The 27547-nt window shown below is 40.9% G+C and overlaps 1 protein-coding gene across 1 annotated transcript; it reads left to right on the top strand.

The window, feature by feature from the left end:
• Positions 1 to 5439: 5439 nt before the first annotated feature.
• On the top strand, positions 5440 to 22995 carry pitpnab (phosphatidylinositol transfer protein, alpha b). The gene is made up of 11 exons (XM_071521961.1): positions 5440 to 5566; positions 12661 to 12691; positions 18695 to 18840; positions 19072 to 19163; positions 20040 to 20047; positions 20397 to 20471; positions 21243 to 21326; positions 21457 to 21534; positions 22001 to 22111; positions 22613 to 22735; positions 22908 to 22995. Exons 1-11 carry the CDS (start codon positions 5550 to 5552, stop codon positions 22953 to 22955), a joined length of 813 nt encoding a protein of 270 aa, XP_071378062.1. The 5' UTR covers positions 5440 to 5549; the 3' UTR covers positions 22956 to 22995.
• The last annotated feature ends 4552 nt before the right edge of the window (positions 22996 to 27547 follow it).

The following is a 27547-nucleotide window of genomic DNA, read 5'->3' as shown; positions in this document are numbered from 1 at the left end:
AGAAAAATAGATACAGAGAAACAGATGGAGAGAAAGAAAGAGAGATTCTACAATCCAGTGATACATGCATACATACACACACAAGCACACACATGAGAACAATTGAAATCTCTATTAAGTATTAACTATTAAGAATATCACACTTACACTAGATATAATTGTTACTTAGGTGACCCACCCCACACACACACACTCATGCACACATGCACAAACACAAACACACACACACTCACAGACTGTCACATCTCTTTCAAAAAGCCCACCAAGGGAAACTGATGCTGTGGTTGTCACGGAAACGTGTCCATTGGACAGTCACCAAGGAGAAAAATGAAATGTGGAGGGGGAAAGGAGAGCGAGAGAGAGGAAAGACTGTGAAAGGAAAGAGGAATCAGCCCTCTGCATTCCCCCAAATCCTCTGACTCCTCTTTTATTCCTCCTTTTATAAGCAGCATGTCAGTGGAACTCCATTCCACGTTAAGACTGCTTTTTTATTTCCTTTTATCCTCAAAGGAGCAGAAAAGGAAACAGAGAGAGCCTGGCTTCATTAGCCAATGAATTTCCACCTCCAAAATCAGCAAGACTCTGCTAAATGGCACGCTAAATAGATTGCCTCACAACCTTTTCCATTATTACAGAGTCTTGTTTTCTCTTGTGTGTTTAATATGTTGATTGTAAACCATCTGAACCCTTTATATGGTGCTACCTACCTACTCATCAGCTGGATTTTTTACAGGATGATGGCTTAAGATAAGTGTGGACTAAATGGCATTAATGGATGACAGAGAGGAGAGAAGGGCCATATTGCTGATGTTTCTGGGGCTGGTAGAATAGAATTTCTGCAGATGGTTATGAGCACAGTCATTGTGGATTATTATGGGACTGGTTGTCTTTCTTCTTTGAGGGGATGAACTTCATATTACAGTATGAAACTACTGTATCATAGAATTTAGTATTGAATGTGATAGTGTTTTTTAGTGGCCTTTACTGTCCTCTGCTGGAGGGAGATGGAAACAAACTGCAGTACATCTGCAAAAGCAAAATCAGCTTATGTTCACTATTTATTGTCTTCCTTTAGCTTTGATTTTTTTACTCGGAGTAAGTTAGCCAGATGTGCCTTATGACTACCTTTATGTAAAAGAGAAGGTTAGTTCATCAATCAACTTGCTCTGTTGAACAATTTTTCTACATATCAGTGAAAATGGCCATCTGTTTCGTTTTGGGAGGTAATGACATTTCAAAGTCAACGTTTTTTTTTTTTTACACCGATTTACATGTTGTCTACTGCTAATCCATACTCAAAATCATTATGACTCAGATGCCTTGGCTGAGAGTTAATATCTCAGTCTGTCTATCTACCTACTCTTAAGAGAAATCCAGCACTTTAAATCCCTAACCCCTTAAAAATTTCACACTAACTCATCAATGCAGTTCAGCACTTCACGCATGTCTCCCTTGAAAAATAGTCCCAGTGTAATTGTGAGCTCCTCCCACCAACGTGCAGATATCTATTTATTTCATTTTATGCTCACTGTTCATCATAAATCCTGTGGCATATTTAAATCTTACTGTGCTGGCAACTAAACATATGTCTGATGGTATGAATGTGCTGTTTAGAGTTCTTTCTTATATCATGGCAGATAATGTAGCTAGAGATGTTTTGTTATAGAGGCATTATTGTTTGAGCGCGGAAGAATTCTTGAAGGCTAATAAAGTTGCATTGATCTTGTCATGGTTTTGTCACTGTTCAGTAGCCTGCATTATATGCCTCTGTGTAACTTAATGTGTGTAATTCCTGTCGACTAATCTATCACCCACTTAGCCATCCTGAGTCTGATGCCATTATAATAGACCAGATCCAAACCCAGCTCTCCTACACAGGAGACATCCTGGCTTCCTATATTTCATGCAGGAATACTTTGCTTCCCCCACATGAGGGAGACTCAGTGATCACAGATGAAAAGTGAGTGTGAGCTGAAATTTTACGACATCTGTTCATCACACTACTGCAGGGTCAAACAAGGACACTCAACCACATGCTCTCAACGGACCAAAACTTGCACTTGCTAGCCAAATAGCTAGATAGCTGCTAGCTACCAAGCCCCTGACTTGTGCGCCATTTCTACAAAACAAATACTTTGCTCTGGCTTCTTGAAGCCATCCTGATCATTTGTTGGATCTTACACTTCAAATGTAAATGGTTTTATCTAAACGGTTACGTTCAACTCAATCTCAGTCGAATCAGGATTTAATACGGTACTATTAAAATCTGACTGTGATGTTACATTAAACTCAAATGGTTGCCTGACACCACTTTGGCTTATTCTCCAAATCATATGTTTCAACAAAATTTTATATTCAAGATAGGAAAAAATCTACTTTGTTTCTCTCAGATATGAGGCCCGGCTGAAGTCTACTTTGCAGCACCTTGGCATAGGTTTTCCCCCGGTGACTGAACCATTTGATCCAGCAATAGTTGGAACACACTCCGGTCCCCGGAGTTGCTAGTAGAAGTTTTCACCACAGCTCCTATAGCAGCTGCTTCCACGACAGTGGTTGTGAACAGGATCCATTCTGACTCCACATCCCCAACCTCTTCCAGGACACAACAGAAGCTTGTTCGGAGGTGAGAGTTAAAATCGTTCTGAGCGGTCTTCCACCAGATGCTCCCAGCACGCTCTCACTGCACAGTTGGATTTACCAGGTTTGTACGGTACTGTCCCCCTGCCATCTGATCCAACACACCACCAGATGGTGATCAGTTGACACCTCAGCCTCACTTGTCACCTGAGAATAGATGTGAGAACAGAGATAGGCCTACCAGCACCTGCTGCTGGAGCCAGGCCCGGGAGTGGAGCTTAAAACATTTGTCGGCTGGGTGACTCCTGTAGTTTGCTCAGGCACAGTCCAGAGAGGAGAGACGACTGCCTTTTAGGCCAATTACCCACAAGGTAAAGGGCAGGAGTTGGGTGCAATGAATCATAATCTTTTACTGCCATGCAACAGATGGTTGCTAGGAATTTGTCTTAGTGTTACATGAACAGCAATAACAATGACAACAACAATAACGACAGAAACAGCAACAAATAATGTGCCTGTCGGATCTGAGCCAACAGGATATGGTAGTCATGCATAGTCATATATTACTATTCAGTGGCATAACTACAGCCGGTGCAGCCAGTGCAGTTGCACTGGGGCCCAGAGCTGCAAAAGGGATCTGTGGTGGCCCCATGTCCCACAGATGGGCCTCCAACTGGTTAGAACGGTATAATATACTACCAATCACCCGCACTAACCACACAGATCTACAGTCACTATGTATATCCTTTATTCGGCATATGTATAATATGTGGTTGCAAACAGTAATTATGTTTAATTACGTTTTTAAATTTGTTGTCATTATCAACCAACGTTACTTGTTGATGTAGAGATCAGAGTGCTGTCCGTGGTGCTGACCAGGGTTACTGTTTGTAGTATGAGAAGTGTTGCAGACATTTTTGCAGTTGTCTGCTCTGTGATAGATGTGCCTGCTAATTTGTATGTGATGAAGGAGGTGGTAGTGTACGTGTGTGCATGTGGGGAAGCAGGTGACAATCTTATTGCCAATTTACTACAATATGCATTATGAATACAGGCAGGCAAACCATAACATTCCTAATTTACATTTTCAGTTTTAGTGCAAAGTTTGTTTTTTAGGTGTGGTGTCACTATATCCAGCTGTTTTATCTACTTACAGTAATAACATATTAACAGAAATATATCTTGGGAAACATTTGCTGCACAAATAATATACAATCTTTATGAATGTCAACCTTCCCTTAACAGATAAGTCAATGGGATCCTGCTATTGTTAGATGACATTAAACCCAACAATTAACGCATGCTGCCAGCTCTTGGTGGGTTGCTCTTAAAGATGCAGTGCACTTGCAACTGGTGATGGAGTGTGTGTGTGGGGGAGAGGGGGAGTGTGTGTGTGTGTGTGCGTGTGTGTGTGTGTGTGTGTGTGTGTGTGTGTGGGTGCGCGCGAGTGTGATTTCCAGTTTATTAGTGAATGCTTATCCTGAAACTTAGTGGTAGTACACCCGAGAAGCAGATAGATAGATAGATAGATAGATAGATAGATAGATAGATAGATCCCAATGCCTTGGTTTGTGGCGCTGATCAGGCATTCATCTACCTGCAATTGTATTTTAGTGAATTACAAGTAAAGCAAGCTTAACACTCCTTTAATTGGAAATGGGTGTGTTGCAAACACACTCTTGTCCAGGTGAAGCTCTTTAATTCTTGGTGGTGTGTGATTCATTACTGGCTTTTAATGCAGCATCAGGTTGTTATGGCCACAGTCTCTACCTTTAACTGTACCATATACATTTGAGATGTATTACACTGTGAATTTATCACATAGCATTCATGGGGTGGGAGCAGGCCTAGAGATGAGGAGACAGAGGAATGATAAGCGGATGCTGGCAGAAGGATACAGATGCGCTATAAATACAGCAGCAGTGCACTGTTACATAATTTCTGAACACACATACACACACACACACACACACACACACACACACAGAGCCCGCGATCTCCGGGACGTGGGACTGGATTAGGGACCTGTGATGCATTGTCATCACATCACGTGCAACACCATCCTATAGACCAGCGCTCCCAAAGTGTGGTCCGGGGACCTCCAGGGGTCCTTGAGAGGGCTCCATAGCCTAGGTCATTATGATGGAGAGCAAAGATAAAGCAAAAACGAAAAAAGAAATGCATTTAAAAAATACTGTCACTGCACTTTTCCCCAGATGTTTGGAAGTTTTGGTCATAGCTCAAACCTCATAGGCTTTAGAGGACTGACGCCCCCTGCGTCGGTGCCAGCGGTGGTCCCCGTGTCAGATCCTCCGGTATTGGACCTATTGTGGATAACCACGCTCCCACGTCACTGTGACTGCGATGACACAGAGGGTGTAGTGCACTCTTAGTAAAAAGGGTTCTGCATAGTACCAGAAAGAGGTTTTTAGGCTTGTAGTCTACCACAGCCTATTTTGGTGTTAAAGAACCATTTCAGAAAGGTTCTTCATAACACCGAGTTCAAATTGTTCTACATAAAACCCGTATGGTGCCATAAAGAACCCATTAAGAATGAATGAGCTGTTCCTAATCAGCAGAATTAAAGTAACGTTTTCAAGATCCATATTGGGTTCTATATATTCTAAATTCTTTTTATTATTATTTTAACAAATCAGAGGATTCTTTGAGTCATGATGTCCATAAAGAGCCACCATATAACAACCAAAAAAAAAAAAAAAAACGTGCAGAACCATCCTTTTCTGTGTGTAGTACAGGCCTCAGTGCTGCACGCAACAGCAACGCCGCGCCGCGGCCCCGATCAGGAAGTGAATTTGAAGAAAATAAGAGACTGTGGAGGTAGAATGACATAGAGGGGGAGAGGTGGGAGAGAAGCAAACGGAGAAAGAAGAGACTAACGGAGGGAGGGATCGACCCTGTTTCTGGAGCCGTATTGAGCTATTTCCCTCTGGGATATATTGCACCGCCAAAAAATGCTCATAAAGGAATTGTAAGTACCTATGTGAGTGTGTGTACGCGCGCGAGAGAGGAGAGCGTGTGTGTGCGTTTATCCGTCTGGTTTCGCAGCGCTGACATTGTGGCCAGTCGCCCGAGAGTGGAATTACAAGAGTGCAGCCAGGGTTATGTCGACATCCCATCTTCTTCACTCCATGTCCGTCATCATTTTTTCATCCGCACGACACTGCATCACTTGTCGCGTTTATTGAATAAATCGAGAGTGTATTTGCCACATAGAGCATCGTCTGTATTTGCATCAGCAGCCGGCTCGCAGGCATGGCTGTGCCCTTCACATTTGCATCACAAGCCTTGAATTCGGGGCCTTTCATTCTAGCAAATAAAACCATTGCCCTTCCATCTGGTGTTCAAATGAAGGATGTTTGAAAGGAGTGGTGCTGAGGGAGGGATGGCTGGTGTGCGGTGCGGTGATGAGAGGCAAGGCAAGCCGCGCCGCGCCGTGCCGTGCCAGCATCCAGCCTCTATAAGCCGCTGTGGCCATGTTATTGATGCGCGGTGAAGGTGAAACGACTGATGGGGCATTCCGGCATTTACCTCCGCTCTGGAGGAATGGAGATGGAGAGGCGGGAGGTGTAGGAGGACCCAGGGCGGAGGGATGCACTACCGGAGGGGGATATGGGGGGTGGATGGGGCGGGGGGGTGGAAAGCCATGGCAAAAAAAAAGGCAAATGTCGAGGTTTTGACGCACCACTTCCACAGACCTACCGGCTTGGCTGTTCCTGAGAATTTGACAGCTGAGCAGAGGAGTCTGGGTAGCTTAAAAAAGGGCTTATGTGTAAAGGAAGATTTTTTTTTTTACATATTGGGCCTCAATATGTGGTAGAGATACAGACTGTACTGACTGAGGCCTGTTCAAGATCAGCCATTCGATATATTGGTGTGAATCAGGCTGAGACCGATTGGTTTGCGGATGTATTGGACTGATACTGGCCTTCTAATGAAAATCGGATACAGGCCAGCCAGTGTCTCCTTTTTTTTTCTTACTCATGAGGGGTTTCAGTCTGTAAAACCTGTGAAACCTACCTCACTTTGCCTTAAGGAGCTGACAACCCACCTAAAAGGATTTCATATGGGTTTCAGTGGTTTTAGTGTCCCATGATGGTCTAAGTGCTGTTTCAGAGGCTTTTCCACCCTGCCAAGACTAAAATTCTGGGGGAAACGCTGAATCCTTGTTTTGTTTTTTTTGTCATGAAAATGGGAACATTTAAAGATACTGAATACATCTGTGATTGTCAGCTTCAATCCAAAAGTATCCGTATCAGTACTGGCCTTCAAAGAATCCATATCGGTCGAAGTCTAGTTTGAATAGGCCCTACATGCGTCACATATGATTCATTTCTTGATTTCTTACCACATGTATTTAATCAATAAATGGCCCGGGACAAAATGCTCAGGATCAGAATGATGGCTCGGCTAAAGATCTGAAGTGATTAGGGAGAGTCTGGGCCTCAGCAGGCTGCCTGGAAATTAATTAAATCGGTCACGATTAAATGCTGAACCCACTTGCACACTGTCAACACGCACACACATAGGCCTGTACGCACACACACACACAGAGACACCTAGATATTGTCAAGCAGGGACAAGGGACACTGAATTTATCTCTGTCCTCGTACAGCACAGACAGGTTAACAGGAGCGTCCCTCCCTCTCTTAGGCTAAACCAGTTTTGACACCACAGCGCTCACCTGAAACACTGACCTAAATCGCTCCTGGACACTTTTTTTTTTCCTTCTCAGAAACAGATCCAGGAGCTTTGGTAGGTGCAGACCAGTACAGGAGCCTAGTAGTACAACACATAATGTGATGAGAAGAAGGGAAGAGAAGCGGTAAAAGAGCAAGATAGACTGAAAAAAAGGAGAAGATGAGAACACAGAATGGATGAGAAATGCAGGAGAGAAAAGGAGAGGGGTGTTTGTTTTCTGAAGCAACACTAAGACATCTGATCTTCCTGTCAAGACCTTTAGGCCAAGGAGATTTTCAGAGAGAGAGAGAGGGAGGGAGAGAGAGAGAGAGAGAGAGAGAGAGAGAGATAGAGAGAGAGAGTATTAAGGTGACTCTAGACTTTGTTTTACTCCAACCTAAATTCCACCACCTAAATTTCAGTCTGTTTAAAGATTTACCTTACATTAATCTACACCAAAGACTAACGCCTATTTTGGGAGACCTGAACATTGTAAATAATATGTAGTAAATAATTTATATAGTTTACAGACAAATATTTCTGCAGCACTTTAGTGTAGATGAAATTTGAAGATGACAATAATTCAATCATCTATAATAATGTGTTAGAGTATTGTCAGTGCACATTCAACAATATTTTTCACTGTCACTGCTTTCCTTGCAGCATCTGGTCTCCCATCCAAAGTCTGGCTTACTAGACTCAACCCAGATTACATTCAGAGGCAAGTGGGATGCAGGATTACATGAATTTGGGCATACATCATGCAGTTACAAAACAAATAACAAAGCTACATGAACGTAGTATGTAGGACGAAAGACATGGCTGCCAGCAGAAAAATGAGGCAGTGGAAGGTGTTGAGCAGCTGTTTCCATCTGGATGATATACAGTAAATGAGCCCAGAAGTGGTTCTATCTATATATCTATAGAGAATTGTACCAAGGCAAAGAATTTCCAAACTTCCCATAACCTTAAAAAATTATACAATACCTACGAAAAAGAAATACTTCTTTATAGGCTTTTCAGGAAAATAAGGTAAACAAAGTCTTCTTTTTAATAACCTAATTATTCTCCAAGTCTCTTATTAAATCTTTTTTTTTTTTTTACTTTGGTAGAACATTTTTCATTTTCAGCAAATCAAATTTTCCCAACTCTGAGTTCAGGAGCAGGAAGCCACCAATACTCTCTGTCAGCACCAACAACTAGTAACCGGTGTAGAATTTTCACAGAATTTACACAGTATAATTGTCAAACAAATTGTGACAATAACCATCACTCTACATTGTACTAAACTGTTCTCTTTTGGTATATTAGATTATCTTTCTTCCCTACTTCTTTTGATGGATACCTGTCTGCCATAAAGGATTTATTTGATTTGTTACAAGATTACCATACACTTAGCATAAATATAGAACATAGTATGGAATTTTATCAATGTACAGGCAATGTTCAGTGGGAATTTGGGGATTCTGATAAATGAAACGATTTTAGATCAAAACAGCAGCTCACTTAAAACCATTTTAAACTAAACAGTTTGTAGACACCAGCCTTCCTTAAGTGCAGTTACCTGAAAAATGAAAGAATAAGCAGATCATTAGATAAAATATCACTATATTAATTGTTGCTGTTTTTTAAATTGACGACTAATGTGTCTAATTAGTCAGGGATATACTGTAGTGTGCATATTGACGAGTAAATCGTTATGCTACATAAATATGAATGCCCTACATGTAGTCATAGGCTACATGAAAATTAAAGAGAAAATAATATATGTAGCAGCAAAAGGGTTTGTTTCATCATGCATCTTAGTGTTTAAAATGCAGCGTCAACTGATGAATATTCCATTATAAACTCCAAGTCAAAATTCAACTCAAAGTCAAAATTCAACTTGTGTCATCATTAACTGGCAATTTTGACTCAAATATGTCACTTTTAATTGTGTCTTGAATGTTTTTTTTTGTTTTTTCGTTCCTCAATTGCATCATGCCATGCCCATATTGGCACAGTATTGTATGTTTTACCATTATCTTTTGTTGCACAGTTCATTTGGGTACAGGTAAACATGCTGGCACCCAAGCAAATTTGCTATTGGCTCTTTTTTAAAGGATGCTGGCATGGTTGCCATCATTATGTTGGTAATGTGTGACCTACGCGGTTAGTTGTTAGTCAGTTAGCCACTGCAGCACTATTTTAAAAAGCTCTATTTTAAACAGTGGAAAAATGTTTGACAACAAAACAATGGCAAACAACAAAACTGCAGGACCCAACGGACACTGTATGTACTGTTTGATGTGAATAATTACGTTTTTTAACCTTTATGTATCCAAGAAAGATTGACTGTGCATACATGCTGTTTTTCAGCACCGCCTTGCTTCACACTCATACAGTCACATACTGAACATTCACACCTGAGAACTGTCTAGTACAACCGCTGTCAGCCACTTAGCAGCTCCACTGGAGAAATTGAGAGTTACAAGAAGTGCTTCACTGCCCCCAGAAATAGAGAGTTTTAAATGTAGACAAAACCAATAATTTCCTTGTTGGTTGCTAATGGGTACATGTTGCTATAATACATCTGCACATTCCTCTCCAACACAAAAAGGACAACAGCTGCTCAGTATTCCACTGGAAAACAAAAAGGTGCTGATCCTGCACCTCATCCTGACCTAGTCTTGATAAAAGACGCAATTACTTCTATAGAAGTCTATCAAATTGAAAATCAATATGTGTCTGTAACAGGGCTTTTTCCTTGTCTAAAATCACATCTGTTGGAAATTGTTACTAACCTTTAGGACCTGAAACCAGGCTTCACATCTCATTTTTACCTTTGATCTTGGCTGCAGAGAAACTGCAACATGAACTTCTGCTTTTCCTTCTTCCTTAGAGTTATTGGACAGTAATTGAATTATCAGTATATTTCTGAGAGACACTGTTTCAATAGGGACGAGGGTTGCCAAATGTACATTTTGGGATGTGTAACTACCTCCACCAAAGAGGTTATGTTTCCGCTCCTGTCTGTGTGTCTGTCTGTCTGTCTGTCTGTCTGTCTGTCTGTCAGCAGGAAATCTCAAAAACATATGAATGGATTTCCATTAAATTTGATGGACAGATAGACCTTGGGCCAAGAAACCAAGAAACAATTGATTAGACTTTAGTTTAGATTCAGATTTGGAATTTCCACCATTAGGCGATTATTGGTTTTTAGCCAGAAACTAATGGAGATAGCGACTTGATTCCAAATAAGGATGTTTGCAGTGTCAAGAAATACATGTAACTTATAACTTGTGATAGGAAGTGATAGGACTGATGGCTTTGGGTGTAACAGCAAGTTGGAGAATGGTTCAGTGTTGGTGGAGGTTTGTTGTTCTAGTTGGAATAGAAATTGTTTTCCCCTTTCGTCATAGATGTAGTTTGTATGTTTTGTATTTCAGTCACCTCATCTGTTCCCTCGTCCTGGGAGACTGAAGTAGGTTCATCATGTTTCTCTTGTGTGTGTCTCAGCAGCATAGAAATGACACATCATTTTTGTTCAGAACAGCAAAGAATAGATCAGCTTTTCTCTCCTGATGACTCAGTGTTACAGTAGCAAGGCAAAGTATGTGAATCTCATAGTTAATGTGCTGGTTTTTGTTCGATTTGGAATCCAATTACATCTCATAATTATTGTAGATAAAGGATAACGTGCCATGGCAAATAATACAAATAACCTTACCATTATTTACTTTGCAAAAACATTGAAGATTTAGTGTCCCTTGTGTAAAAGCAGTGTACTCTTTGTTCAGTATTGAGAGAAAAATCCTTTACCTGCAGTAACTAGTGATGTGTTTATCTACATGGTGACAGTTGATCACAGTGCTTGGGAGGAAGTCTGGACCATAACTGTTTCAACTTTGGCTTTGGTGTTTGTAGAGCTCATATTAGTTCCTTGTAACAAATCTCTATTGGCTTTCAGCTGTGGCCCAGTCTGGTTTAAGCGTAGTCCAGAGAACATGTATGTTTGCTGATAATTGATCCCAAATCTGTATCAGACAAAACGGTTAAAATCTGTCTCTTCATATTGTAAATGTGTCCTTCAGATGTAGGGTTTCTCCAGGCTAATCATAGAGTTCACTGAGAAAATTATCATAGCCAACTTATGCGTGATGAATTACACATTGTCAATGGGAATTCTGAATGCAGTAAGGTAATTATTATAGATTTGTTTGCTCACATAGGTCCACAAGATCAAGTCAATCACTGTGCTGTAATGTATGCCAAACATTATAAGAGCAGAGCGAAGCAAAATCAATCGTTCATTGAAAACATATTTGCATCCATTGGAGAAACCTGATTGATGTTGAAGGTTGGAGCGTAATAGTTTAGGTGTAACAGGAGTGAAGTAGTCTGACAACTGTAATTCATTAAATACTTTGTAAAAGACAATAATCACATTACCGATACTTTGGAAAAAGGTGATCAATTGTTGGAATTCACAATCACATATGGAGGGAAAACAGACATTTTGATTTTGAGATGATCGACAGGTATCATTTTTAAACAATAGTGAATAATGATGTATAGATGGTGATAACGTTATTCAAATTATAGTTAAAATAGAAGGAAAACTGTCCATTTAACTTAATATTGTAGAGATTTTGGAGGCATAGTAATCTAAAACTAACTGAAAATAACCAGTATATTATAAATTGGTGTTAGTAATCTAATGGTTTACTGATTACAGCTTTAAGCAGTTCAGGGAGTTAAAACTATTGACCTCACTTACTTTTTTTCACCATGGGACCACATGTTTGATCATTGTTGCCAAGTACATAATGAAGTTATAATTTTTTGATATTGTTTGTCATATTACATCATCCTTTATATGACCAAATATTATAACCCAATATAATTTTCCTTGCAAATAAGACAAAACAACATACACAAATTGGAAAAGAGGGTTTCCATACTTTGTTTTGCCATTGTAATCGGTTTGAATAAGAGTGAAGGAGACGTAGACCGGACATTCACAAGCCCACCAGAGTGAATTTATACACAGATTACTAGCCATGAATGCGTATTACGGTGTATGTGCTATTCATGACAAAATTCCAATACCATCATAAGTATTGCAGGACAAAAATCATGGGGCTCAGTCTTATGGAAGGTGATAAACCCACAGAGATCTCAGTATGCTCGGTCCCAATTAACCCTCCAACTCCATTACCAGCAACATTTGGCCTCCCATCCAGGGACAGACTTGGATCAAACCTGCTTAGCTTGAAAACCCAGGCAGCGAGTGGATGCAGAACGGGCCGTGGTCAGGAGGAGCAGAGGGTTTGGTTTGGTTTGGTTGTTATTTTATGAGTGATGATTTTTAAGTAACTTCCCTCCTGTTTCTTTCTTTTACAGTCGAGTGATCCTTCCTATCTCTGTGGAGGAGGTAAGTTTCAGTTCAGTACATTTCAGTGTGTGTGTGTGTGTGTGTGTGTGTGTGTGTCTGTCTGTTTGCTAAAATGGCTCAAGGCTCAGCTTTTGTTATCTGATTCTTTGGTCCACTTTATTTAGAAAAGTGAAGAGCAAGTGCCAGCCATTACGAAAGCTGTTCTTTTTTGTGCAGGCCACTGGACTTTTGTATATGGTTTTATTTTTTTTATTCACATGCGCGTGTGTGCTTGTGTGCATATGTAAACACATGGATGTGTCCTCCAATACATACAGATATTTCTATTTTCTTTTACATGTATGATACATATCCTCCCACTGGTTATCCCGACTTTTCCAACTCTCAGGCAGAGCGGTCATTGAATCAACACAGTCAGCAAAGTCTTTCACCGTCCTCCTTCCTTCCCTCTCTCTCTCTTTGTCTCTCTGTCCTGTGTTATCCTCATTTCCATTGCAGTTTGTCATTCTATTCAGTGGGAGCCCAGTCCTGCATTCTAAATGAGTTACCTGAAACTGCTTCCATGACTCCCTGTGTCCCCCCTCACCGTCTCTCTCATTTTTATGCATTATTTGTAATCACAGAGTTGAAGTGACCTCCTTTTGATATAGGCATTTGACAAAGGCTGTAATGAGTTTTTGAGCAGTTATTGCATTCTTAAGCATGGATTTCATGGACAAGCAGTTTAAAGTATTGATGAAAGCCAATGGAGGATGCTGAATATAACAGGCCAATGTCTGGAGATAGGATGAGACGTCACATGGGTCTTCACATATTCTTTATAAACTCACGTATTTGTCACATATAGTCATATATGCTCAATGTACAAAGTATCAGGGACAACCTCCTGATATTGGGTTGCAGCCCATTTTGCACAATCCACATCTCAGTCGTCTCAAAAAAAAACTCCTGCTTTAATTTGTCTGCTTCTCTTTATCTACATCCCCTCCTTCCTTTGTGACTGGAAAAGATAAAAAAGAAATCTGATAAGAGAATAAGAGACATCAATAAGTGATAATGGCTTTTATCTTTTACACCTCATCAGTGTACTTCATGAAAAGAGTAAGTGTCCCTAATAATTTGTACATTCAGTGTATATATGGCACATTAGTACTGTAGCAAAGTAAAACAAAAAGTCAGTGGACTGCAACAAACCAATTTTGAGACTTGAAAACTCCACACATTTTCTGATTGCTTAGATTGTACTATAGCATCTATATAATGAAGGCACAACATTTTCATTTTCATTCACACTCATAGCCAAGTTGGTAAAGGCCTTGCATGGAGCAATATAACCTTCTGATTTATTCAGTTGGTATTTCCTCTGGCTTATTTATGATGTACGTATGTCTACATTTGGTTAATGTTTGTTATCTTTTATTGTTGCCTGTAACCTTATTGATAACGATAGCTCCACGTTATGAGGTGGATTTCCTCTAAAGCAGCATGCCTGGAAACAGTAGTAGCTGCCAATCAGTAGGCTTGAGCAGACATTGGAAACATACTAATAAAAAATTTGTAGACTAAAATGTTATCCACAGAGATGGTTGAGTAAAGCCCTTTGCCTCTGGGACAAACATGTCTGCCCCTTCTGCCCTTGGATCAATCCCACCAGAGCTTTGTCTCCTGTGTCTTCCCTCCTCTGTCTCCCTCTCTGCTTTCCCCACTGTCTACACCAGCGGTCTAAAGTCATGTCCCATCGGGGGCCAAGGATACGCAGGTACACCAGTTGCTTCCAGTAATTAGGACAATGTCAACCTGAGAGCGGGGAACTAAATATTGAAATCTGGTGGTGTAGTGTTTGGTTGGAATGAAAACCTGCACTCTTGCCCCCCTATGGCAGGTGAATGGACACCACTGGTCTAAATACAGAATAAAAACTAAAGGTGAGTTGAAAAAGACAACTATCCACATGTGACTCAAAGTGACAATAAACTTAATCAACCTTGGAACGCAATGTGCCAGTAGACGTGTGAGCCTGTGAAGTACATGCACAGAGAAAGCCTTTTTACAGTTTGGGATGAGCTGTTGGACCATCTATTAAGACACACAGGTTTTCACTTCACCAGCTGATTCAACTGGCTCTGTACTACAGAGCTGTTTGGATGTGATGCATTCGTTCTCGTCAAGTCATCCTCCGATGCATCCTCGGTTGGCAACTAAACTTCCAGGATATTTATCTGTCTTCCGACCTTAGATACCGTCCCGGTAGATATTACATGTGTCATGTAGCACACAAGAACACACAAGAATGCAAATTAAAAAGAGCTAAAGTCTTGCCTCCTCTCTGCAGAGGCAAGATAGAGAATGTGGATCGCCTGTGCTGGCCAGAGGAATTCATTTGCACTTCCTGATCACTTCTGGGGAGAGAGTTGTGTTGTGCTGCTGGTGACAGGACACATCTCCACATCTATGCTACTAAAAACAACATGTTTCGGCATCCAGTTTTCTTTGGTTTGGTCTTTTTTGTTTTATCCCTCTGTTTTTCCATTTTGTTTAGGTTTTGTGTTCATCCACCATTTGGACAAATTAGTGGGGACCCACATAGGCTGTCTTCCAGGAAATCTTTTTAGTTGCTTGCAGCAATCCTGCATGCCTTTTATGACCTGTTTCCTCTTATCTAGACTTCATGTCTTAATATCTTCTTTATGTGGCTCCCTAGGTAGTTAGTTTTCTGAGCGACATTTAGTTATACAAAATTAAGCAGCGCTCCGGCTTTTCCTACATCAGGACATGGTATAAATAATAATGATCACTATCAATGGGGAGCATCTAAGACTATTGATTAGTCTCTTTGAACAAAGATTTTGTTTGCACAGTGGGGAGTATTGTTTGAATGGGACTGTTGCAGCTGTTGAAGCTTTGTGGAGAAACACCTTGGAGAACATGCTGGATTGAACTTCCTGCTTTTTATCTATTTTATATTTTTGCAAATGCTATTTTTTTTTTACTTCAAGGGTATTTGTATTTCATTTTACTATTATCGTGAAAGTCTCTAGGCCTGTTATAACTGGACATGGGCTCATCCCACAAGGCACAGTTGAATTTTATTTGTCTAGCATTCTTACCCAGGAGGCCTTGCTGCACCCAGACCACACTCATTCAGTTGGGTGTTGTGGGACCTGTGGTTGACTCAGGGGAAATAGTCTCCTGTCCACATCTGACTTTCCAAATTTCTCTCTGTCACTCTGTCACTCTCTCTGACCAGGGGGGTCCAGTAATTGAGTCCGCCCCAGAAACCATCATGGTCACAGCTATATTCCTTATTTGCAAAACATCCTCTGTATCTTTCTCTCTTTCATGCTCTTGCTGCAGAAGAGTAACCTTTTGAAAGGTGGAAATGTCATGTTTGGCATTATTAAAGTGAACAGTCATTTCTATGAATAATGTGTTCCTCTTGACTGACACATTGGTCATTTTTCTGGTCATTTTCATCTGAAAGTCATTAACGGAGGGGAAAATCTTATTTGAACATGGCTGACCGAAGGCTGTCATTTTGACATTGTTGCACTGAGCACAGTTACTACAGTCATAGTTGCCACTGGGGAAAGGACAGAGCAGTGTTCAGAATGTTGATTTAAATTTAATTAACCAACCACTCCCTGAGTTTTTCCTCTTGATGTCTACATATCAGCTCTGTTAGAGAACTGTTGTTTATTCATGAAGTTTGGATGAAACGTTCACATAGATTGGATTGTAAAAATCATTTTTTTCTCTTGTAAATGCGGCTTTGTAGACATTTTTTCATGGAGGATTAAACTGAATGTACTACGAGCAAATGACCCATGGGACCTATGAGTCATACTTCCACCCACCTAGCCACCCAATGGAAAGCCTAACCTGCAATGCACCTGTGGCCTAAAGGTTAGGGAAGAAAGCTTGTCACTGGAAGGTCACTGGTTTGGATTCAGAGGCTATGTGTGCTGGAAAAATGAGTAGTAATGCTCTCCTGTCCCTCAGTAACTATCGTCACGGCCTTCTTGAGGAGGGCGTTTAACTCCCCATTGCTCCAGTAGAGCTGCTTTGTGGCCAACAGTAGCTAGATACTGTGGTTGTAGTGGTCAGCTCCCAGGTGTGAACGAGAGGGGGAGTGGAGCAGAAAAATTGCATTTTTGCTCAGCAAAACCCTCCCTGGATAAAGAAATAAAAACACATTGCAGCAAACCAGCAGAAATTATGGCATATTGTGGTACATTGTGTTTTGGGGATACAGTTTATACTGTTGAGGACGTTTAATAGTAATGAGTGAGCAAACTTTAAAACCATTGAAGCTGATGTAAGCAGAATGTTTTGCTGGTTCTTCAGGAATGGTCCAGCTGGTCCAGACTTTCAAAGGCTATAAGCCATTATAAACTGAAAAGTTTGACACAAGATGCTAAATAGACCAAGCCTTTCCTTTACCTGAGTAGTTCCCAGTAACTTTTCAGTTCCTCAGCATAATGCTGCATTTATACTGCACATGAAGACATTAGTCTAAGTTAGTAAAGCAAGGCTAGTATAGCAGGAACAGTGTCACCTGGTGGTCGGACCCTGGGATTATCAATGGCTCATTTTACACAAAAAATCCCAGATACCACACATACCACCATATTGAGTACATTAGAAAGGTTGAAGGAGCAACATCCCAAACTTGGAAGTGGTTAATACTGTCTATTGGGCTCACAATGGGGTTCGGGAGGGGGTGGTGGGGTGGGTGAGTGCATTTGATAGCCTTCCGACCCTTAGAGAGGTGTTTTGTACAACTCGGGTGTTAGGTGCCATAATTACCCCGCAAAAAGCTACCAAAACATGATAGGTGTATCAAATTAGGTGCTTTCTCACTGCAAAATAAATTCCTTCAAAATGACTTTTTTTTTTTTATCTCAGGGAAACATTTCAGAGTCGGAGACAGCTTGTGTCTAATTCACTGTGATTTTGAGACTGTGAGGCTTCTCTGTTAGAGGAAGTGGATTGGCTGACTACAGGGGAAGCTGCTGCTTAGTTGCACATCTTGTGTAAACATGTAACCCATAAAACAGACACGCAGTCTCATTTTAGAGGATGGTATGTTTCACATTATTGTGCGATATTAGTATTTGTTTGGTAGCATGGTTTGGTGTACAGTGAATATCTGTAATCTCCCTGTATGGAAGATAAACAATAATTCTGACAACATCTACATGTTCCATCATTGTAATACTGTATGTTTCCCTGCTCTGGTCACACACATTTGCGTGTGTGTGTGTGTGTGTGTGTGTGTGTGTGCGTGTGTGTGTGTGCGTGTGTGTGTGTGTGTGTGTGTGCGTGTGTGTGTGTGTGTGTGTGTGTGTGTGTGTGTCGTGCATAGATGCCTGCATGTGTAAATATGGTCGAGCTGTGTGCAGATTTTACACAGTGGATTAGAGGTGATTAAGAAATGAAAGGAGCCATTGTGCTGCGTTAAAGCACTCACACACCCAGGAGCAGAGAGCAAGAGAGGGGTGAGAGGAGAAAGAACTGAGCAGGACAGAACAGGACAAGAGAGAAGGGTGGAAAGAGGTGCGACAGAAAAAAAAGAAAAAGGTGATCCTTAAATCACTTGGTTGAAAGGACTTTTGTTGAGAAGAGGGAGAGAGGGAGGGCAAGAGAGCGTAAAGAGATTGTGGGAGAGATTAAGAGGAAGCAGGGACGAGGAAAAGAGAAGGTAGCGATCAGCAGAAGGATCAGAAGAAGAAGTAGATCAGTAATCCACTATACTCAGTGGGCTGATTGATAGTCATGACATGGGATTGAAATGGATGGACTGATGAAATACACATGAAAAAATGAAAAGAAGGGATAGCCATATGTCTGTGTGACAGTGAACCATCACTAACAATGACCAGTGTAAACTCACTAGCCTACAGGATGAGACTGGTTGTGCAAAATGCATAAAAAGAGGCTTTGAAGGAAACAGTTACAGCCCCCCCCCCTTCTCTCTTCACTTCATTCTCCTTTTAATCACACCTCTTTCCATCTCTCTCCAATCTGTTTTGTCTTTCTCAGTACCAGGTAGGCCAGCTGTATTCTGTGGCTGAGGCCAGTAAGAACGAGACGGGCGGAGGAGAAGGAGTGGAGGTGCTGAAGAACGAGCCCTACGAGAAAGATGGAGAGAAGGGACAGTACACACACAAAATCTACCATTTGCAGAGGTGAGCAGGCATCCGATGTCACTGCGCTTTCATGTGAAATGCTAACGAGGGTCAGGAAGCTCACAGTAATGGGATTGTTTTTTTGTTTTTTTTGTGGACACGTAGCTGATTAATTAAGTTCACTATAAAGCTAAATAATGCACATACCATGCATCTGGTGTTAATGGGCTTTCTACACAATAAAAGAACCAAGGACATGCTCTTCCTTCGCTCTCCTCTCCTCTCCTGCAGTAAAGTGCCGTCATTCGTCAGAATGCTGGCCCCGGCATCGGCTCTCAACATCCACGAGAAGGCCTGGAATGCATATCCATACTGTCGCACAGGTGGCAATGGCACACATACACACACACACACACACACTGACTTACCAGCACAAATAATGCACACAGTATCAGGTTTCACAGCTTTGTGGGGAGAACTATTATTATGAAAATTTATGTTATTAGTAGTAACATACAATTTGTTCAATGCTTTCATCTAAAGCTCTAGTGCATACATTATTTCTCACTATGAGTGGCCCCAGTTGGAATCGAACCCGTAACTCTGACAACATTACTGTAATGTCATGCTCAACTCAACAGCAGTAGTAGTAATACTAGTAGTAGTGGTAATTGCTGTTGTTGTTAATTTAATAGTAGCTAATTGAAATGTAAAGTTTGCTGTATAAATATATATTGATGTTGATGCTAAACCTTGTCTTTAGATTCAGTACTTGAATCCTAAAATAGCGCACGTACAATTGACCCAAATTACTTGGAGGTCACCACCGCCTCGGGGTTCTTGCCTTCCTCTGGGCATCTCTCTCTCTCTCTCTCTCTCTGTCTGCCTCTCTCTCTCTCTGTCTGTCTCGCTCTCTCTCTCTCTCACCTTGAAGGAGTAGTTGAATAATTTACTGTATGTCCAGAGAGAGGCGGGGTGCAGTTACTGGAGCCTTACAAGCTGAGATTACACACACTGCCAGATGGGCGTCTCTCATGCAAACACGCACAGTCACAAGCACCACACACACACACATTTACACGCACACACACACTGACCAGGAATTGTCAGATATTGTTTGATCATTTTCGTTGGCCTTAGTACATTGTCTAATACTTGGAATGCTGCTTTCTCAAATGTTCCTCCACTCTATTTTAAAAGTTTTTTCTCTCTCTCCGTATATTCCTGCGCTGTCTTCTACCTTTCATCTGGTTCTGCAGTCATCACTGTAAGTGTCTTTCCGTCTTTTGTACATACAATTTCATGTATGTTGACACACAAGCACATACCAAACCTTGATGCCTACAGAGGGATACATCTTGACTGCAACCCAAAGTTGAGAAAGAAATCCGATCTGTTCCAGTGAAATTGGAGCAGCCGGGACAGTCAAACAGACACTGTTACTGTGTGTGTGTGTGTGTGTGTGTGTGTCTGCATGTGTTGATGCATGCATGTGGAAGTGAGCAAGAGACTGACCAGTGTACATTGTGTTTTATGGGTTTGCACTTGGATACATGTGTGTGTTCTGTAGAATTATTGTTCCCTCTTCACTCAGGATATTACTCTTTTCTCTGCAGAATGAATATATGAAAGATAACTTCCTGATCAAGATTGAGACATGGCACAAACCTGACATGGGACACCTTGAAAATGTAATTAATAACCACTATGACGAGATGAGTGTGTGTGTATGTGTGTATGTGTGTGCACGCATCAGGGGAAGAAATTAACTTTTTTTTTTTCAGAGGCCAACTTTTAAGGGCATTTTGGTGCTTTTCGGGGTCAATCTTAATGAACTAGGAAATAACACATTTGCATGGCATTTTGGCAAATAAACATTCAATTTGTACCACTTGGATCTGTTCTATTTTAAATCATAATATGCCACCTGTCCCACACTTTCCCACTGCTGGAAACTGACCTTCCAGAAGGGAATGATGTGGTTTTACCCTATTTGTCCCCAACTAGCCCATCTTCCACGTCTCGATTGTTGAGTTTTTACAATATTGGGTTTATTTTTTGTCAATTGTCCATTTTATTCTACTGCTGGCTGCATGATGCCAACATTTTCTACTGCTTCAGGCTGCGTGCTCAGTCATTTTCTGATCAAGAACTCTCTCCCAGAACACACTGAAACAATCCCCTGGTCAATCACCTACAGTGGCCCATAGGGGACAGTAGTCACATAACGTGTGAATATATGACAACAAATGCAATGTGAACAGAGCGAAATGCAAAAAAAAATTTCGGCATTTTTCGCCCCCACATTGTTAATTTCACAGGCATTTTCTGAACTTTCAAAGGCATTTTGCCCCCAGCCTGTTAATTTCTGACCCTGGTGTGCAAGCCTCTGTTGTATGTTGGCTGCCTGCTTTACAGAGAGTTTTGTCTGTATCTAACTGTGCTGTATGATTCCCTTTCAGGTACATGGGCTTGATGCAGAAACCTGGAAGAAGGTGGATGTAGTCTACATTGATATTGCGGACAGGACCCAAGTGGAGCCTAAGGTGAAGATTTTTAGCTTGAGATCCAAATAGAGTCTATCACAATGCCCAGTTCTCTTACCACTGTTGATATCTTTCTCATGACATCTCGTCCTTGTTGTTCATCCCTCTTTTTTCTCTTCTGTCTCTGCAGGACTACAAGCCAGAGGAGGATCCCTCTAAGTACAAGTCAATGAAGACATCTCGAGGCCCTCTAGGACCAGACTGGAAGGTACAGTGTCTCTTTATAACTGTTTCTATACTTTATTATAATCAATTTAAAATAAAAGAATGTTCTGAACCTTTGGAGCCATTGTAAAATACATGATGAACGCACACCTACAACCGCATAACTGTTAATTTAAATAGTGATGTACAAACAGAAAATCACCACTCATACTGATACTTGTTGCTTAGCAACTATGGGTTTACCACTCTTCAAAAACTGTATTGCTTGGTAAAAGAGAAACATTTTATTATTATGTAATTGATAAAAAATAAAATATTTATTGAACATATTATTTATCCTGCTGTTTTATGAAAATGCCTAACAACCCTTCTTAGCTGTTTGAAAATCACTGTAAAGTACAGCGTCTCGTAGATTATTGCTAAATTCTGTACCTCTATGAATTGTTCCTTTACATTTGTTCCTCATTTATATCCATTCATTTTTGCTGATGTTATGAATGCACTTGCAGAAGGAGCTTCCTAAGAAGACGGACTGCCCACACATGTGTGCCTACAAACTGGTCACTGTCAAATTCAAGTGGTGGGGCCTGCAAAATAAAGTGGAGAACTTCATTCAAAAGGTTTGTCCACTGTTTAGAAACTGGTATATTCCTGTTTGCCACTTTGTGATCTTTATGGCAGCCAGGTAAACACTGCTGGCCCGGGTTTGTTCAGTTGCTAATTAAGGAGGAGTTATAACAACACGGTCAAACAGACATCGATCTTGTAAAAAAAGTGAGTAATATTCCCCTTCCCAGTCCTGGACAGTATTTTAATTGTGTGTGTGTGTGTGTATGTGTGTGTGTGTGTGTTTACGGCTGTTGTGCCATACTGTCTCATATCCGGTACATGAAATGCTGTCAGCTTAGGGTATTAGTGGAAAAGTACTGCTCACCATCATGCTGTACATATGGCCTGCACTAGCCTCTAGTGGACAAATGGGGCACCGCAGGATAGAATAAAATAGTATGATTTTATTATTCACACTTACAAATTCAGTTAATTTCAATCTGTGTTTCTGCAATGTTTTGTTTGCTTTCACCAAACCACTGTCTGATCTCTTCCTTCTCTTTCGTTCTCAGCAAGAGAAGCGTCTGTTCACTAACTTCCATCGTCAGCTGTTCTGCTGGATCGACAAGTGGATTGAGTTGAACATGGAAGACATTCGTCGTATGGAGGAGGAGACACGCAAGGAGCTAGATGAGGTAAGCAAAGATAAATGGAGGAGGACAAGGAAGAGGAGGCCAGAAAGATGAGATAGATTCCTGTACATCTGATTTCTGTTTGTCCTGGCAGATGCGTGTATTTTTCACAAATCAGTGCAGATAAACTCTTGGAGATACAACATTACTATTTTGCTTTGTGTGTGTGTGTTAGATGAGAGTTAAAGACCCAGTGAAAGGGATGGTGGCTCTAGAGGACTGAGGTTGTGTCGGACCGTGAATGCTGCTGCTCATCAGGTGAGAGAAAATTAAGCATTTTGTGTGATTCTGCATCGTTCCTTGATATGTTTTTATGTCCCTCCACCATGTCATGATGGCGTCTGTCTGTCCGCCTGTCTGTCAATCAATTTGTCTGTGTGTCTGTCTGTGTGTAGACACATTCTTGTGAACCCAATAATTCAACAATATATGATAGGAACTTCACAGGTTTCCTATAGAGCAGATGATGTGATTACATTTTGGAGCAACTTGCTGCATAAATTAGCATATTAATGAGGAAAAAATAGATTTTCTTATAGTATAGTACTAATACTGCCCATGTGTTATGTGAAGACAAGTATCTTGACATGGAAATATTTGCCAATTAATGCATTACCTCATTGGTATAACTGGTTATGTTTAACATGTCATGATGATTATGGCAGGACATTAGGTGCCCCTTGTTTTATTGTTTTATGTTTTTGCATGATTTGTGCATCGTCAGAACAAGAGTTATATTGGATATTCTGTCCTCTCTCTGTCTCTGTCTCTGTCTCTCTCTGTCTCTCTCTCTCTCTCTCTAGATCAGACCAGTATACCCAGACACCAGCGGATTCACATCCTCCTTCTGTCCCAACTGACACAACATCTGACCAGCTGGTCCAAACCCTCTCCTTGGTACAATCTGGTTTTCAGGGACCTGGACCCAGTAAATTCCCTGTTCAGCTGATCTATTCCTGCCAACCCCCTAACCCCACCCTCCTCCCCAAACCCCACCCCTCTCCTTGTTACCCATCCAGTCCCGCCATCTTACCAACTGCTCTGAAGCCTCCAGTAGCAACACTATAGATCCTGTAAGATGTCAGTCAGTCCTCTCTCTCTTTCTCTCTTGCTCTCTCTCTCTTGCTCTCTCCCTCTCTCTATCTCTCTCTCTCTCTATCTCTCTCTCTCTCTCTCTCACTCTCCAACTCTCCAAACCATTCTAAACTACAGAGACTAGTGTAATTTATCTCTGCAATTTAGGATTTATTTCTATTTAAGATATCCCACAGGTGTATATATACAGTATATATTGGGGAGCTGAGTAATTGTACTGAGATATATATATATATATAAACAGGGTTTTTAAAATGATTTTGTCTGTAAGTTTGTCTGTGGATGTTTTTTTTCCAGACCAAGCTGTATCTGCTCAGTGTTGCGTTTTGATCTTGTGACTGTTCTGTTTGGGTTTTTTTGTTTTTTTGTTTCTTTTTTTATTTTCCCGATTTGTCATAGTTACACCTCCCTCTCTCCATTCATGTCATGCTTTTTGCGGCATTTCCTTTTGTTGCTCAAATCAAATCGCAACTCCACAAACCGCAGCTGTAAGGTTGGGATTGTGTTGAGAGTGTTAGTGATGACTGATCGTGTCTCCGCTAGACTCCTGACCTACCAGATAGGATATTTCCCCAGTGTTTCCCCCCATGTGTTAAGGCATCCCTTGGCTTTCTTGCTGCTCTGTGAGTTTGTGAGTTTGTGTGTATGTGTGTACGTGTGTGAGTGTGTGTGTGTTTCTGTAGTGTCTGTTGGTCGTGTAGGTTTTCCAGACATATCTTCCATTTTTCTGTTTCCAGATCATTTCTTCTGCCAACAAGTCAGCGCCTCAGTTTGATCAGAGCATTCGAACATACTGCTTGAAATTGCAGTAATTGAAGATCACATCTGAATGCTAACACATATACACACACACACACATACACACACACAAACACCGTAAAACTTTATTACACCGAAATGGAAAAATGTAGACAACTAGACAGCCATAAATGAGTGTGAGTCTTTTTTATGTCTGGCAGTCTTTCAGTCTACAGACTCTTCTCATCCTTCCAGCTCTGTTGCTGGTGCTGAGGGCCATGAGTTTAGACATGGATAGAAAACTCCTCCCTCTGGCTCTAGTCAGATAAATTGTTCTTTAGTGGGTGCAGCTTAACTATTTTTAAATGATCCTCATCCGTTCTTGCCCTGTCACCCATTCTTTCACCTCTTATGGATAAACAGTATTATCCAGCGATAGCAATAACTACCATGACACTTTGGTCTCTTCTTTATCGTTGCAAGTCTATCCTACTCTACTGTTTGTTCCCGACCTGAGAACAGTCTTAGTAAAGTAGGGCCCGAGCTGAAGGGCAAGGAGGGAGAAAGCTGTTGGAGATTAATTATTCATAAACTAATGATTCTGTTCGGACGGGGCAGGTTGGAGTTTGAAGTCTGTTTTCTTGTAGTAGTGTGGCGTGTAGGTATATGCATGAGTGTATGTGTGTGTGATGTAGTGTGTCTTTGGAGTGATCTGACGCTGGCTGGGTAAGGCAGGGAGGAGGTGATGGAGCTGGAGGAGCGATAGCTGCAGGCTCTGCGATCAGGCAAGGTCCTACTCACACTTGTTCACGTCTGTTTGCCCTCCTTCGTCCTCGATTGTCTTTAATATCCTCTGTCCCATCCTTTCCTTACTTCTCCTCCGCCATATCTCTTAATCGTATTAACACTTTAAAGAGCAAGCAACAGTTAGATTTAAAAGGGAGCAGGATTAATTTAGGGGACCTCTAGTTAATAAGTCTGGATTGTACAAAAGCAAACTGGAGCTTTCATGGCCAAAAAACACCATGGAGATGATTGAGGCGATGATAATTCTTGTATCTCTCTGAACTTTGCTGGTCTCATCACAAGCCCATCACAAGTGTGAGGTGGCAAGTGGAGGAAGCCAAGCTATAGCCACTGGAGCTACTAGGGTTTGACCAACAAGAGTTTTTGAAGGTCCATACCTATATTTGTGGATCGAAGCTGCCACAAGCATCTATTTTTTTTGCTGATATTCAATGTCCTCAAATTTGATCATATTCATGCAAAACAAAAACTAAATATTTGCAAGTATTCACTGTTTCCCCCAGAATTATATTCTTGGCAGAGTGGAAAACAGCACCTCTTTAACAGCATTTTCATCATGGGACACTAAAACTAGAACAACAACAACAACAACAATTCTTATTAGTATTATTATTGTTGTTTTACTAAAAATATAGTCATGTATATTGTGTGGAATCTGATCAAAATGTTGCATGAGTATCAGTTCCAGTGAAGGGCTTCCCATCGGCAACCGTTGATCAGTTCAAATAAATATGTGAGACAAACTGCATCAAATCCATCATATCAGAGGTGGACGACATGACAGGCTGATATCCAGTAATCAATAAAAGGCCTAAAGCCTCTATACGTATATATCAGCCTGATGTATTGACAAACCAATATATCAGTCTGATCTTAGTAGCTTTCTCCACTAGTATGAGGGTGTCAGCTCGATTTTTGATCAATTTGGCTCAGTCTGGAGAAGAATCAAACTTTTGCAAATTACAGCACATAATCATCTAATTTCATGTCTAATTTCAGTCTAATCTCATGCTGTGTAGGCTATTCTACAGAGCCAAACAAATAATAAATAATATCAAATAAATAACTTTTATGTATTTATTTATTTGTTAGGGTTCACCCAAGGTTCCCTTAAGTTATACTCATAGAATTAGGATGGATTTTTTTTTCTTTAAAGTGCAGCAGTGACTTTATTTCTTCCAGGGCCCCTTGAGTTGTGATCAGTCACGTATCACCATTTCACCATCAATGGGTGAATTTGGCAAAATTCTTAAGAAGGCAGACGTTGATTTCCAACAACTATATTCAAGGTTAAGCTTATGACTTAGCGTAACAAATCTAGCTAGTCTTAGTGAACAGCCAGTACCAGTCCTTGGTGTCTTTGCCCACCTGCATGACATCGCACACTGTAACTGCTGACGAACATTATTTCATAGACCATGTCACAAGGTAGCATCGAAGCAGTGACCTTGCACCATGATTAGCCTATGCATTCCCAAGCACAGTAGCCAATACAGTATGTCCATGAAAAAAAAAAAAACCTGCTCGGGGAGTTCAAGCATTCAAGCATCATAGTTTTAGCCTCAGTGGTGGTTTGCTTCAGTGGAACATCAACAGTGGTGATATTTCTTTTTTTGGGGGGGGTTCATTTTCTTGTATATCTGTCAAACCGAGTTTATAAACCATTGTTGCGAGCCATTTTCTGTTGCCTTCTCTTTAAACAAAACGCTGGCCCTGGAAGTCCAACCACTCCACCTCTCTCTCTCGCTCTCTCTTTATCTCCATCAAGCATCTTACTCAGCGTCTGTGATGACACAGGCTACCAACTGAGAGATTTGTGGATGTACTGTATGTATTGATATTGTAAATAGTATATAAATTAATGTAGATGAACACATATATATAGATCAGACTGTCCTGCCAAGCCTACAGCACACCCTGTTGATGCTCAGATCCTATAGCTAAACTTTAGGCATTACACAGTCCACCACTGAGAAAGTTGCTATCACTGAGGTATTATTGTGAGTCGACTACAGTTATAGGACAGTAGCCATGCGGAAATTTAATCCTGGAAAGGAATTTTGAGAAATTATGGGCAAAAAAAGGGCATTCCTATATATTATAGATGATTTTGGTACCCATTTTAGGGATACTCCAGCAATTAATGCTGTATCTGTGAAATATGTCTGGATATTT

This window comes from Centroberyx affinis, unplaced genomic scaffold (assembly GCF_046629955.1).
Source record: "Centroberyx affinis isolate AG114_WGS23_722 - 3 ecotype Tasmania unplaced genomic scaffold, CSIRO-AGI_Caff_v1 ptg000946l_1, whole genome shotgun sequence".
In the NCBI taxonomy this organism is placed as follows: Eukaryota; Metazoa; Chordata; class Actinopteri; order Beryciformes; family Berycidae; genus Centroberyx; species Centroberyx affinis.
Note: the sequence above shows the minus strand (reverse complement) of the source record. Positions and strands in the feature narration are given on the sequence as shown.